The sequence below is a fragment of the Heterodontus francisci genome, chromosome 13 (genome assembly GCF_036365525.1).
Source record: "Heterodontus francisci isolate sHetFra1 chromosome 13, sHetFra1.hap1, whole genome shotgun sequence".
NCBI classification, from domain to species: Eukaryota; Metazoa; Chordata; class Chondrichthyes; order Heterodontiformes; family Heterodontidae; genus Heterodontus; species Heterodontus francisci.
The window spans coordinates 114,302,473-114,317,531 of NC_090383.1; the positions used below are offsets into that span (position 1 = coordinate 114,302,473).

The following is a 15,059-nucleotide window of genomic DNA, read 5'->3' on the forward strand; positions in this document are numbered from 1 at the left end:
TGAGCAAAACTGGAGTAAAAAATGTCTTTTTAAAAAACAGATTTTCTCAGTCTGTCCTCTATTTAATAAGCAATGTAAATGTCACTAAAGACAAGTGCTATGAAAATTAATTTTCAAAAATATGTAATTTTATTTAAAAGGAAATGAACAGGCATTTATATAGCAACTTAGAGAGTCCTCAGGACATCTCAAAAGTGCTTCATAATAAATGTCTTTTGAAGTGCAGTCACTGTTTCTATGTAGCTTAATCAGCAGCCAATTATGCACATTAAGGTCCATATAGAAGTTGAAGAAAGAATATTCTGGATCGAGGAGACAGTGACCACTTAATAAAAAATGAAAACACAAGAGCTTTGATCTTGTTTTCAAATTCCTCCATGGTCTTGCACCACTGTACCTTCTACAAGCCTATGTCCCAGCCAACAGTCTCAGTCCTCATCATTCAGGATTACTGCTTGTCCCTCCACCCCATCATTGGAAAGCTCTCTTCCAAAGTCATTTGGCCTCACTACCTCTCTCACTGACGTTTAAAGTATCCTAAAAAACATCTCTCTTTATGTCTTCCCTTCAACTTCCTTCTTTGTCTGCCTCAGCCTTGAAAGCACTCCCAAGTCATTTTTCTCCAGAACACTATATAAATTTAAGTTGTAGACATGGGACAATTTTAAATAATGCTGATCTTTTTAATTTCATGCAGAAAACGTTATCAAAGATTTTACAGTTGTCAGACACTTATGAATTGCAGTACTAAGCCTTTTCAAGCCTAAGAGATTATACTTACGACTTCATTCTGCTGAGCAGCACCTTCAAGACTAGCAGACTGCACCAAGATACGGGGAACAGACTACAGATGAAAAGTATTGATCAGTTACCATGCGCTACATGACCAAATAAGGCTCAAACACAAAAATCCCCAGACTTCCAATGACTCAGTTTAGATTACTGCATCATGCAGTAACCTACACAAATTTTGTTTTAACAAGTGCCTCATTATTAAATGTTTTATGTTGATATCCTTGCATCATAACTCCACACTCTCCTCCACCACCACTGCGTCATCATCAATAGGCAGTCCAACCACATCTTTATCACTTGCCTTTCCCTGCATATTCCTGCTATTCCCATTACCTCCCTTCTCTGCACCAGCACTGGTTCAACACCTAGGATCACTTTTATTTCTGTATGGGTCCAGATCCGTAAAATATATCGGTGGCTCCACTTCAAAATAAAAAAGTAATTAATTGTCTAAAGCACTTTGGGATGTCTTGAGGTTGTGAAAGGCACTTTATAAACGCAAGTTGATTCTTTCTTCACACTTTTTATTGAAATATTTTTTAAAATATATTGTTATAATTAGAACAGATTATGAGAAATTACTGAAACCAACCAGATGAGCGAGCTGGACCTGTGCTGAACATGTAACAACACTAGACACTTCAGTGATCCCTTCCCATTTCATAAGCAGTTATATGTTGCATTGATATGTCTGCATTTAAGATGATTCAATGTCCTGTTCAGGAGTGTAGCAAACTCTATCGAATAGTTTGCCACAGAGTATTTCATTACACCAACAGTGGTATGAACTGAGTAAATATTAATGTTAATGTGCCAGGTACCTTGATATCTCCCTCCAGTTTTAAGAAGTGTTCTTCACTTATCTCAGGAACATTCTGTCCACCATATTGAAAAGCCCCTCCATAGATACCAACATTGAAAATATACAGGCATGATAATTCAATTAGTTTTACAAAGATTTCCTTAAGTTTCTAGTTCCACAATTCTTTCACATTCAACATACATTATTACACTGATAAAAATTTTTTTTTAGGATTTTGTAAAGCCCACACTAGCCAGCTTTAGTGAAATATTGGGAGAACTGCCAAATTCACAGTTATTTGCCAATGCCTCTTAACTTGCATCTTGATGATTAAACTCACTTACATTTACCACTGTTAAAATCTTCCATATGTCAAGCCTGCACTAATTGCTCCTCCCTCAACTTGGGCACACTTGTTGCCACACTGCTGTGTTTCAACACTGTAGCCGATTAAACCAGCCACCTCAGATTGTTCATGCTCCTGAGAGCCACAGTGACTTATTAAATGCTTATTGTCCCCACAGCTGAAGAGACTGAACAAAAAGGGTTTTCAGTGTCTGTAGTCCCTACCTTCCACTGCCAAATATATTTATTTTATATTGAGAAAAAAATGTCATTAAACAGTTAGATTCCTCACCTGCTGATTTGGTAGAGGGACAGATCTTCTCTTCTCCTCATCCCGTGCAGGGAAAAGTGATTTTAGAAGTTTGGGCATCTGAGGTACAAAGGCCTTCACTGGGTTCAGGTAAGAGGCTGCTAGCGCTGAGAATGAGTCTGGTAAGAGATGGGAGATGGTGACGTCGATATCTATTAATTAATTCCATTATTGACTTATATTTTTTACCCTGGTATTTCGCACTGTGACTGTTACTCTGCAACCAGGAGAACAAGGACGGACAAAAGGCAGAGCTTTCTCCACAACCACCACCACTGCATCTTGATCAACAGGTCAGACCACAACTTGATCATCATTTTTCCTTGAATATCCCTCCCATTCCTTCCTTCCTTTTCACCCTCCCCTGCAAAAGCAGTGGCTCAAGACCTAGGATCACTATTTTATTTCTCTATGGTATCAGCTCCTCATAAAATAGGAGCCTCAAATACAACAGGAAATATGCATGTTTTAGTGTTGCAGTATCCAATTCTCAGTCACAAGCATCCTGTGATAGATGGAATAAAGTAGTATAACACTACAGTACTGACCAGATCTATACATTTCTCTCTCAACATCACAACAAGCAAGTTCACAAGAGCATTTTTTAATCTGTGTCACATTCAAGCAGCACTGGGGCTCCAAAGTAATTCAATGATGCAAATCACTTGAAAGAAGCTATACTGCATCGTGCCAACTCTCAAGATAATTCTGTGAAACAAGTAGCATGATACAAGTACCATGCTCATGTGTTAGACCCAAATTTCAACAGCCCAGCTGATACAAATATTAATGCCAGCAGCATTACTAACTTCCTCCAGAAAATAAACAGCATCATATAATTATTTAATCTATTTGCCAACTCTCCTCTTTCCCTGTCAGCATTTCTAGTGTTCCCAGTAGTTGGATTCAGTATCTCTCCAGCAGCTTCTCCTACCTTTTTCAGTGCAGTTTCCAGCGTTTACAGTCATCTCAGTGCAGCCGAGTAAAGCATCCTTTTTAAAATTGTTGAAATTTCCCAACAGACTGCAAAGCGATCATATCAAACATAGCACAGCAGAGAAATGCGCACATCCAGTTATTATTCTTTTGCTGGAATACCTCCAGGATGCAGAAAAGGCACCCAGCATTCCGGCTCTAAGTAGGCATTCCAATTTTCAGATTAGTGCTCACACACACAAACTTGAGGCACTGGGTCAGACAACTGGTTATCGTCTTCCCAACAACACAGCAAGTTTGATAGTGCTTCTGAGGAGTGCGTGCACAATGATATGGTCCCTTTAATACATACACTATAAAGCTAGCTGGACTTCTGCTGCATCTCAGCAGAAGAGCACTTCCATTCCAGTAACAATGCACATTACCATGATCAAATCAGTGAGAAAAAACAACACACATAGGAAGAGTAAACGTGGGACTGAACAGCAGAACAGGAACATTATTTGTACAATAATAATTAGTGCTACGAGTGCTCATGTTTGCTCTGAATCTGTAATGGAAGCAAATTTGGATTGACATTGAAAAATGGCACCCATGACATTGGAATTCCTTACCATAATCCATCATTGAAGCACAGTATGTGTAATTGGGTGAAAAATGACAAATCATTAGTTACTGCACAGGAATCCTTTTTAAAATTGGTAGCAGTTTCACATTACTACTGTAACATTGTCATAACATAATCAAGTTTTCTTTTTATAAAGTGAACAGTTTGTATCACAATATTAGATTTTGCTGGCCGAAGAGCTGCAAAGAATTGAGTGTGTTGTGCTGTTGGACGACATAGCTGCCAGCACAGTCATCATCACTGGTCAGTTAAGTAAACAATTCTGAACAGTTTAATAAACCTGAGGTGACTGTAAACGCTGGAAACTGCACTGAAAAAGTAGAAGGAGCTGGAGAGATACTGAATCTAACTACTGGGAACACTAGCAATATTGACAGCAAGCTGGGGTAGGCTGGAAGGAAAGAGGGGATTTGGCTCTGGTAGCAAATAAGATAAAATAATTATATGATGCTGTTTATTTTCTGGAGGAAGTTAGTAATGCTGCTAGGATTAATATTTGTATCAACCGGGCTGTTGAAATTTCACAGTCCTTTGTGTTTTGGATTATGTTTTTTTTTCTCCCAGTTGCTTATCTCCAATTTCAGCCAGAAAAAGTCTTGAAAGCACATTGTTCCTAATTTGCATGATTTCTACCCACAATATATAAAAACAAGAGTCAGCTTTTGTTTGTGACCCTTTCTTTGCTCCTTTGGTTTAGTTTTAAGATTATAAAGCCCTACTACAGTGGAAGCGTTAATAAACATTTCAGAGATTAAAGTAAAATTGGTTCATTATTCAACAAGACTTTCTGGATCTTTCCATCCATTTCACTCAGATCTTCTCCAGCTAAAGATCATACCAGAATACTTGAAATCTCATTGATGAAGCACAAGCTTTCTACAACAAGCTGGAAGCATCCTTAGTGAACCAAGGAATTCACTTCCTACTTCTAATATCAAAGTTAATTATGTAAATTCCGGCTGGAGATCAAAAGTGCAGCGATGAAGTGACAAGTGGTTTGGATTCAAAAGGAGGAATCCTCGTTTAGAAAGAGTAATTGTTGGTAGCTGGAAGCTGTGTTTAAAAAACAAGGTTTTGGGATTGACAAAGGGGTAAAGTACTTCAGAGGGAAAGCACTTCCTCTTAAATGAAGAAAAGTTCCATAAACAATTAAACATTAATCATAGATGACTTCAATGTGCATATAGACTGGATAAACCTAATGAACACTAATGCTGTAGAGGACAAGTTTCTGGAGTGTGTTGGGGATGGTTTTCTACAGCAGTATGTTGAGGAACCTATTAGAGAACAGGCTATTTTAGATCTAGTATTAAGTAATGAGAAAGGGCAACTTAATAATCTTGTTGTAAAAGAGTCTTTAGGGATGAGTGTCCATAATATGATAAAATTTTACATTATGTTTGAAAGTGAGGTAGTTCAATCTGAAGCAGGGTGTTAAATTTGAACAAAGGGAATTATAAAGCTATGAGGGGCAAATTGGCTAAGGTGGATTGGGAAAATACATGAAAAGGTATGACGGTACATAGGCTATGGATAGTCTTTAAAGAAATATTACATAGTTTACAGCAACTATACATTCCTTCAAGGCACAAAAACCCCAAAAGTAAAGGCAGTCAACCATGGATAACTAAGGAGGTTAAGGATTGTATAATATTAAAAGAAAAGGCCTATAAAGTTATTAGAAATAGTAGTAAACCTGAGGATTGGGAGGATTTTAGAATACAGCAAAGGAGGACGAAGAAACTGATAAAGAAAAGGAGAATAGAATATGAATGTAAGCTAGTAAAAAATATAAAAACGGACTGTAAAAGCTTCTATAGGTAACTAAGACAAATGTGGGTTCATTACAGGCAGTCAGGAGATTTTATAATGGGGAACAGAGAAATGGCAGAGAAGCTAAATGATTACTTTGTGACTGTCTTCACTGAGGAAGATACAAGAAATCTCCCAGAATTAGAGATCCAAGAGATTAGGAGGGAATGAGGAATTGAATGAAATTAGTATTAGTAAGAAGGTTGCATTGGAGAAATCAATGGTGCTGAAGGTTGATAAGTCCCCAGGACCTGATATTCTACATCCCAGAGTGTTGAAAGAGGTAGTTATGGAGATAGTGGATGCATTGGTGATCATCTTCCAAAATTCTACAGATTCTGGAGCGGTTCCTGCAGATTGGAAGCTTGCAAACGTCACCCCACTATTTAAGAAGGGAGGGAGAGAGAAAACAAGGAATTACAGACCTGTTAGCCTTACATCAGTCGTTGGAAAAATGATAGAATCGATTCTAAAGGATGTGATAAACTGACACTTGGATAATAATGATCTGATTGGGCATAGTCAACATGGATTTATGAATGGGAAATCATATTTGATGAACCTGTTGGGAGTTTTCTGAAGACGTTACTAACAGAATTGATAAAGGGGAGTCGGTGGATGTGATATACTTGGATTTTCAGAAGGCTTTTGACACAAGTCCCCCACAGGAGGTTGCTTAGCAAAATTAAAGCACGTGGGATGGGAGGTAATATACTGGCATGGATTAAGGATTGGTTAACAGGCAGAAAGCAGAGAGTAGGAATAAATGGGTCATTCTTGCATTGGCAGGTTGTGACTAGTGGGGTACCGCAGGGAGTAGTGATTGGGCCCCAGCTGTTCACAATATATATCAATGATTTGGATGTGGGCACCAAATGTATTATTTCCAAGTTCGCGGATGACAAAACTAGGTGGGAATGTGTGTCGTCAGGAAGATGCAAAGCCGCTTCAAGGGGATTTGGACAGACTTAGTGAGTGGGCAAGAAAGTGGCAGATGGAATATAATGTGGAAAAATGTGAGGCTTTTGACTTTGGTAGGAGGAACAGATGTGCAGAGTATTTCTTAAATGGTAAGAGATTAGAAAGTATAGATGTGCAAAGGGACCTGGGTGTCCTTGTCAAGAAGTCACTGAAAGCAAATATGCAGGTGCAGCAAGCAATTAAGGCGGCTAATGGTATGGTTAGCCTTTATCGCAAGAAGATTTGAATACAGGAGTAGCAAAGTCTTGCTTCAATTGTATAGAACCTTGGTTAGACCACACCTGGAGTACTGTGTGCAGTTTTGGTCCCCTTACCTTAGGAAGGATATTGCCATAGAGGGAGTGCAACGAAGGTTCACCAGACTTGTTCTCAGGATGGCAGGACTGTCCTATGAAGAGGGATTGGGGAAACTGGGACTGTATTCTCTAGAGTTTCGAAGAATGAGAGGTGATCTCATTGAAACCTCCAAATACTTAAAAGGATAGACAGGGTAGATGCAGCTAAGACGGTTCCCTTGGTTGGGGAGTGAACCAGGGGACACAATTTCAAAATAAGGGGGAAGCCACTTAGGACAGAGATGAGGAGAAAGGTTTTTACTCAGAGGGTTGTGAATCTTTGGAATTCTCTACCCCAGAGGGCTGTGGAACCTCAGTAAAGCAGCGACTGACAGATTTCTAAATACAAATGACATAAGGGGATATGAGGATAGCGTGGGAAAAAGGCATTGAAGTGGAAGATCAGCCATGATCATACTGAATGGCAAGGCAGGCTCGATGGGCTGAATGACCTACTCTTGCTCCTGTGTTCCGAAGTAATTGTGGGGTTAGTAAAGATCAGTAGGTCCTGCAAGTCATTTCCAATGATCTTTTCTTCAGGAATACAAGTTCGAAAAAAACACCAGCATGCCTTTTGAAGCCATTAAAACAGTAGCATTGTGACAGCTGAAGGTCTGCTGTTTTACTATCCGTAGAATTCTGGCTAAATTTTGGCTTGTCCAAAATTCCTCGCAGTATCCCGTTATTAAACAAAAACTATTTCAAGTCTCATCTTTGCACCAGTTCTCACCTGCGTCTTGCGGCATGGAATGCCTAGATACCTGGGAACGGTATGGAGGCGTCTTCTTGTTTGATTGTAGTGCAGCTGTCGATATGTCCTGTTGACTCTCCCATCGACTCTGCACAGGGAAAAGATACAGGAAAAGAAATCCATTTCAAGCTGTTTTTGTGACCATCCTCAAAAGGACAGCTGCATGTGAGACTGAATTAATTTTTAAGGGGAACACAGACAAAGATGTGCTCTCCATTTCCTCTCTCAGTTAAGTCCCTTGGAGTACTATACACGAGCTAAGAGGGAAGGCTCCATAACAAACTCTTGCAAGATGTACAAAGGCCACTGCAGCAATTTCACTCCCAATTTGTGTATGCATTTGCTCGTGTGTGCTTGGGTGGAAAGAGGAGAGGGGCATGGAACATGAGCACATCTGGCTTCTGATTAGGAAGTCAGCCCTTGATGAAATCAAAGGCATATACCCAAGTTCTGGCCTTCCCATCAAACCTGATGAAAGAACTATGAAATGGCCCTGGGTCAGTACAAGTGTATCAATGTTTGTATACAACTTCCAAAATACTGCAAATTGAACAAGGGTGTGCATCATAATTAACTGTAAAAAGAAAAGATAGGAACAGTTTTGATAACTTCTAAAGAATGGCCCTTTCTAGGTAAACATTTTTCAATATTTACTGGATCCTTAACCATTAAACCTGGAGTTGCAACGGCTGGTGTGGGGGGGGGGGGGGGGGAGAGGAAGGAGCAGTGGGGAATGACAGCCAAGTCCCTTCCCACAAGCTAATTCTTAATTCTATTCATTCTGAAGTACTGCTGACTTAATGAACCCAAAGTACGAACTACAAAGTTATTTGAGATTTAAACTGAGTAATGCAGGTATTATGTTCATTTTTCAAATCAGCAGCCAACTTCGGTTACTAGAAATAATTTCCAGTAGGTAAACAGTGATTGGTGATGATGATTGTCTGCACCCATAAGAAAAGGTGACAAGAAAAAGGAGGCCAGCATCCATGGGATATCACCGTTATGATGCAATTGGGGACTTGGGTATAGGGGACAGGGGGTTGACGCTTCTAACACAATATGCATTAACGACATAAATCAGACTGAGCACTTCATACTTATAAGATATAAACAGGGAACACAGCAGTTTATCAAAGATGAGTGATTTTGTATCACCGAGGAGCTCAACTGTTGGCTAATGGCTGCATGTGCTGGGATAAATTTAACCGAAATCAAAGCACTCCAATGGTACGTTCACCATGCAGTAGAGATGTAGAATCAACTAAATGTCAAGATTTGGTTATTCAGGAAAGTTATTCCTGTTTATTATTATTTTGTGCTCTGTCTTATACTAATCACAAGAATGTAGTTACCTTGTTACGTTCAAGGCTTGATCGTGCACTGAGGTCATGGCGGCTTCCAGACAACTTTAAAAACAAAGGTTCAAAAGAAGCACGTTATTTAAGTGAAGTAAAACTATTAAAGGTATTGTGATTGGTCAGAACATGCAAATTCAAGAGAACTGGTCATGCTGGAGCAGATCAAAACTTGGATTGTGATAGTGAGAAAGATTGAGGTCATCGAAATTGTATTGTGACGCATTTTTAGTAAACATATTAAAGTGCTCGTTAGAATAGCAGAAGGGAAGTTAGGGACAGGACTTCACGCTCTCTAAAGGAAAAAAAGAGGCATTGTGTGAGAAATGTCCACAATAAAATAATCATACATGGACTAATGATATATTGACCTTGAAGAGCTGAATGTCCTTTTCTCATTCTGGAGTTTATGGTCACAGATGTACTGAGCACATATATTCCCAGTAGATAACTCGGTTAATATTTTACAATAAACTGACAGCTGTGACATCACAATTTATAATCCTTGTGTTATCATCATGCATCAAGGATGTTGACCGTTTCCCTGTAATTGATCCCAGTTCGTTATTCTTTGTTGCACCACATCATGCCAATGATGATATTTTTTTTTACTGTAACTGGAGACAAACTAATATTTTGCTGCATTGCTTAAGCTACATTAGCAATTCAATGACCAACAAGTGATGCTTCATTCACAGAATCTTACAGCATTTAGTCCTAGTGTTCTACCCTTTCCTCATACACTTTTTAATTTTTAAAAAATCAAACATTTATTTACTTATCTTGGAAATGCTGTTAAGAATTCTGCTTCCATCACTTTCTGGTAGCATATTCCACATTCTAACAGTCAGTTGTGTTAAAAAAAATTCTCCTAGCCTCTCACTTCATTCCCTTGCTGATGACCATAAATTTAAATCCTCTATTTACTGGTGCACTGGTCAAAGAAAGCGTTTACCCCCTTATTACCTGATCAAAATCTTTCATCCAGGGCCATGGAGTCAAATCGAAGCACTGTAATGCAATCCTATTTAGTGAAGTAGCCACTTCCATCAAACCTACACTGACAGGTAGGATGTTTCCCCCATCCTAACATTCAAAGGTCTCTCAAGTGAAATGAATATTGAGCCAGTTGAACTGGACAAAAATCTACCACATTCCTCAGTTAATTAACTTTTGGTGCTAAGCCAGCAGTCTCAAATTGACAGAGTGAAGCAAGATGCTCCCACAAACATGGCATAAAGCACATTCCAATCCTAGCCACAAGCACAGGCACAGGAAAAATAATTTCTGGAGTCATACCCGGTTGACGTTTGGAGAGCTGATGCACCTTCTGGTCAGCTTGCGCTTTGCATTTAATTGTTCTTTTACTGCAACTTCCTGTTCACAAAATGCAGCAGGAAAGAAACAACACAAACGGCATCAGGACAAAGACAAGACCAGACAACACAACAGAAAGAGAAATCTGCAGCCCAACAATGGAAATGTAACTGTTCATCACATAATAAGCAAGCAAGCAGCCTGCCTTTCAATTGGTGTACTTCTTTCACCAATTTCTCTCTTCCTCCACTCCTGTTAGTATTGTCCTGCTGGAATACAATCCTGTGACTGCTGATCAGCTTCTCACAGTGCAGCTTCTTACGTGAGTCCTTAACCACAAGTGCTTGGAGGAAGGGAGAAATGGGGAGGCAAGATGATGAGTCAAATGCCTGTCTCATCCAAATACATCTTCAAGCTGGAGAAGCTGGGTGGCACAGGAACAAGAGTAGGCCATTCAGCCCCTCTAACCTGTTCCACCATTCAATTAGATCATGGCTGATCTGTATCCTAACTCCATTTACCCATCTTGTTTGCTTAATACCCTTGCCTAACAGAAATGTGGAGGAAATACTTCAGCTGTTTTTTCTGCTCTCTGATTCCATCCTTGCTGACCTCCATCAGCTCCTCACCCTTCAATGCACCTAATTCAGAGTCCTTGCCCTGGTCTACAAATTCTTTCACAACTTCACCCCAAAAATGCAGCCTCCTCCAGCTCTACGTCCTGTCATATAACTTTAATTCCTCCAACTCCATTGCCCCACTCAAAACTTTCACATATCTCGGGACTTCTTTTATAGAACTACCTCCCTAAATAACTTTGTTCTGCGATGTATATTACAGCTGTTAAAAGTTTTTTATCTAATACGTGCCTAATGGGCTTTGTTTACTTATTAAAGTAAAATAAAGCTCTAGTTGCCAATTGCCAAACATAAATACCATAGGCCAGTCTTCTTTTGATGAATTTAATTTAAATACAGCAAGTCACAAGTAAATGTTCACCAACTATTCAGAAAATATACCTCCTGGTACTCCAAGATTTTCTCTAGCAGTAGCTTCACCTACTCTTTTCTCCCCTCTATCCCACATCCTTCATAATAGTTTAGTCCCAGTGAACTCTTTGACCTTTGTGCTACATTTACAACAACTTCAGTTCTAGGTTATAAAAACAAAAAGTGCTGGAAAATACTCAGCAGGTCTGGCAGCATCTGTGGAGAGAGAAGCAAAGTTAACGTTTCAGGTCAGTGACCTTTCATCAGAATGGTTCTGACGAAAGGTCACGGCCCTAAAACAAGTTTGTTTCTCTCTCCACATATGCTGCCAGACCTGCTGAGTATTTTCCAGCACTTTTTGTTTTTATTTCAGATTTCCAGCATCTGCAGTATTTTGCTTTCATTTCAGTTCGAGGCTGTTCTTTCTCCTTTTGCAACTGCTCAAGATATACGAGGATAAGAATACCTCATCTTTAGAGCAGCAGAGAAAAGGACAAGCTGATATTCAATGCTGACAGACACAAATGAACATGTGGACGGTTCAGACAGTGCCATCGTAAAAAGCAAGTCAGTGTCTTGAGAAAAGCAGAAGCTTAGGACATTTGGTGAACATCTAACAGTTCTGAAATATTGATATAAGACACCAATTTACACAGATAGATGGACAACTCCATTAAAAAAAATTACATTTTGCTCAGACAGTGATGGCAAGCAGGAGCTAAAAGTTCAGCAGAGTTAAAAACATACAAAAACAACTTGTAGAAAAAAAAATGTGATTATCCCAGATTTAATTCTTTTAACAAACTGCTAGCACCGATGTACAAGGCCCATACAGGCTTACATCCAATAAAACGTCTGAACAACTGCAATTTAAGCTACAGATTTTATACCTCAAAGTGCACCTCTCTAGTGATTGTTGGCTCATTTTCCAGTCTTGCCTTTATTCCCCCAATGAAGATGTTCACACACCCACTTCCCACACCCTTCATCTCTCGATCCTGACTGAATTAAGAAGCAATCACTACTACATTGAAGCTTTGATTATCTGAGATTTCATGATCCAAGAGCTGGGATCTAAGGTTTTATTGTTGACTGGATGGAAAGATTAGCTGACAATACACAGTTGATCCACCAATTCATAGTTCCCCTTTGAATCAGTTCTCTCAAATCTTCAGCAGGTCTGGCTGCTTGAATCACAGGGGAATGTGTTGGAAAGGCATGAACTGCAAGATCAAGTGCACAGCCACAGCTAATCTTATTGGGCAGAAATAATAGAGGCAAGTGTTCATCAAAAGGGTTGAAGCGGGTCCGGAGAAGCAGAGCAGTGTACAGCAACTTACACTGATTACCCACCAAGCTTCAAATATATGTCAGGAGCCAACACAACGGATGACTGAGGTTCCACTATAATTGAAATGATCAACTACTTCTAATGAACAGCTGATTTTTGACCTACACATATACAATTCAAACCAAAATAACATCTGGCAACTAATGTAATACTAAACCTGGCTCAAATTTCAATCCTCCTTTTTCTCAACTTTAATCTTCCTTGCTTGTGCGTACAACATGCAGATGCATTAAGTGCTAAAAGAGGGTATGTCCACAAAGTCTTAAAATCAGAAATTGAAGATAGGGAAAACATCAGCTGGATCAGTTTCTGTCCTCTTGGCTAAGCCCACCTGACGTAGGCGGTCCAGAGTGAGGATATTCTCCACTGCCAGTACACTGCGGAGGTATTTCTCAATGTATGCTTCTTTCTCGGCAGACTCTGCATTTTCCAACTCTGCTGCCATTCGTGCCAGAATTTCACGGTCCTCAGATGCCTGAGCATCCTGGAAAACAGAAAGGAAAAGCCCAGATCATTCACATTACCCACAATGCTGTATGAAGACAAACCATGAAAAAAAAATTAAAATGGGTATGTACTTCAGCTTTCACTAACAGATTTATTGGTCATAATAATTACCAGTAAAATCTGAAGCGGTCATGCTGAGAAACCATATAGTGCTGACATCAGGCTGCACCTTCAATACTGAGACTTAAGCATGAAAAGCTCAGTCCAGCTGATCCCTAGTGTCAGAGGACTTAGTTAAGAGGAACCACAAACCCTGTAGCTTCAAAAGGAGGAGTCAAATAAAAGCACAGAGCACAAAAGCAAAGAAGTTATGATAAACTTTTATAAAATCACTGCTTAGGTCTCAGCTGAGTAATGTGCCCAATTCTGAGCACTACACTTCAGAAAAAACGTCAAGGCATTGGAGAGGACATTTACCAGAATGGTAACAGGGCTGAGGGACTTCAGTTATATGGAGAGACTGGAGAAGCTGGGATTGCCCTCCTTAATGGTTATGGGGAGATTTAATAGCGATGTTCAACATTATGAAGGATTTTGACAAGAGTAAATAGAGAGAAGCTGTTCTGGCTGGAGGGTCACGAACCAGAGGACATGGATTTAAAATAATTGACAAAAGAACCAGAAGCTAGATGAGGAGTATTTTTTTTTATATAGCAAATTATGATAATCTGGAATAAAAGGGTGGTGGAAGCAGATTCAATAGTAACTTTCAAAAGGAAATTAGATGAGAACAAACCAAAAGCTTTGCTGCATGTTGTTTATGCTGTAAAGTTATAGATCCTGCTGTTAAAAATACTGACCAACTCTAATCGCTAATTTATGACAGTGAATTGGTGCAGCTGCTGACACTCTGCCTGCCTCCACAGGATAACGACCTGTCTCAGAATTCCCTACTGGGTGAGTGAGATCTCTCTAATGGATTATCAAGTTGCGTGCATGTATTTTTCAGTTAGAATAGCTTCTCCCAAGAAGTTACGCTCTGGTTTTGTTTCATGACCTAAAAGAATGCACATCACACAAACTCAACCACCAGTTTTCCTTAAAACAACATTTTATTCCTAAATGGCGTTGTAATTGTAACTTGGGACAAGCTTCAATGCTGAAGAAGATGGTGTGTTTCCCCACTCCCACAAGTTACAGAGCTGTTTCACTGAGCACTAGGCATATGCTATACCCACAATAGCACAATGATGCACCACACCACTGTTGAAGCAACTTGGGCCAGATGCAAAGTTAATTATAGCATATTAGGCTAAATATGGTTAATAAGCCCAGCAACAAAGAAAATTCCATCTGCAAGTCTAACCCGTGTAATCGTAATTTGGTTAGGCAGAAAATTAAAACCTGCATTTTAATCACTTACCTTGCAGTTAGTGGCTACTAGTCTCCCTGCAATTATGTTCGAAGCAAAAGAATGACAGAATAATGATGAAATGTAGAGTGCTGAGTTACTTTGTAAGTTAATTCTGAATCTGCTTCCACCATTTTTGCAAGTAGTGCATTCTAGATCATAACTCACTGCAGAAATATAATTGCTTATGACCCCTTGGTTCTTTCGCCGATTATCTTGAAGCTGTGTGCTGTGGTTACTGACCCACCTGCCAGTGGAAACAGTTTCTTCCTACCTACTCTATCAAAGCCTCTCATGAGTTCCCCAGCATGACTTCCACACTGCTCTACAATAATCTTTGATTAGTACATACATTACATGCAGCTAATGTTTTACCTAGAAGACTTGCAGACAGCTTACACATTTTTGTTAATCAACCTTCCCTGGAGCATTTCTTTCATTATTTACAACATACACAGATGCAGAATATCATTTTGTCTGAAGATCCTGTT

The 15,059-nt window shown here is 39.4% G+C and overlaps 1 protein-coding gene across 4 annotated transcripts in view; it reads right to left on the minus strand.

Moving 5' to 3' along the window:
* LOC137376612 (kinesin-like protein KIF13B) overlaps nucleotides 1-15,059 on the minus strand; it is a 172,208-nt gene that overhangs the window by 11,565 nt on the left and 145,584 nt on the right. For 2 of the 4 annotated variants that reach the window (XM_068045495.1, XM_068045497.1), the window contains 6 exons: nucleotides 13,042-13,194; nucleotides 10,353-10,430; nucleotides 9,051-9,104; nucleotides 7,675-7,783; nucleotides 2,235-2,371; nucleotides 782-844 (listed from right to left, as the gene is read on the minus strand). In XM_068045495.1, coding sequence (XP_067901596.1) covers nucleotides 782-844; nucleotides 2,235-2,371; nucleotides 7,675-7,783; nucleotides 9,051-9,104; nucleotides 10,353-10,430; nucleotides 13,042-13,194 — 594 coding nt within the window. The remainder of the gene's footprint in view (nucleotides 1-781; nucleotides 845-2,234; nucleotides 2,372-7,674; nucleotides 7,784-9,050; nucleotides 9,105-10,352; nucleotides 10,431-13,041; nucleotides 13,195-15,059) is intronic. The other 2 variants (XM_068045496.1, XM_068045498.1) reach the window with 2 other exon arrangements.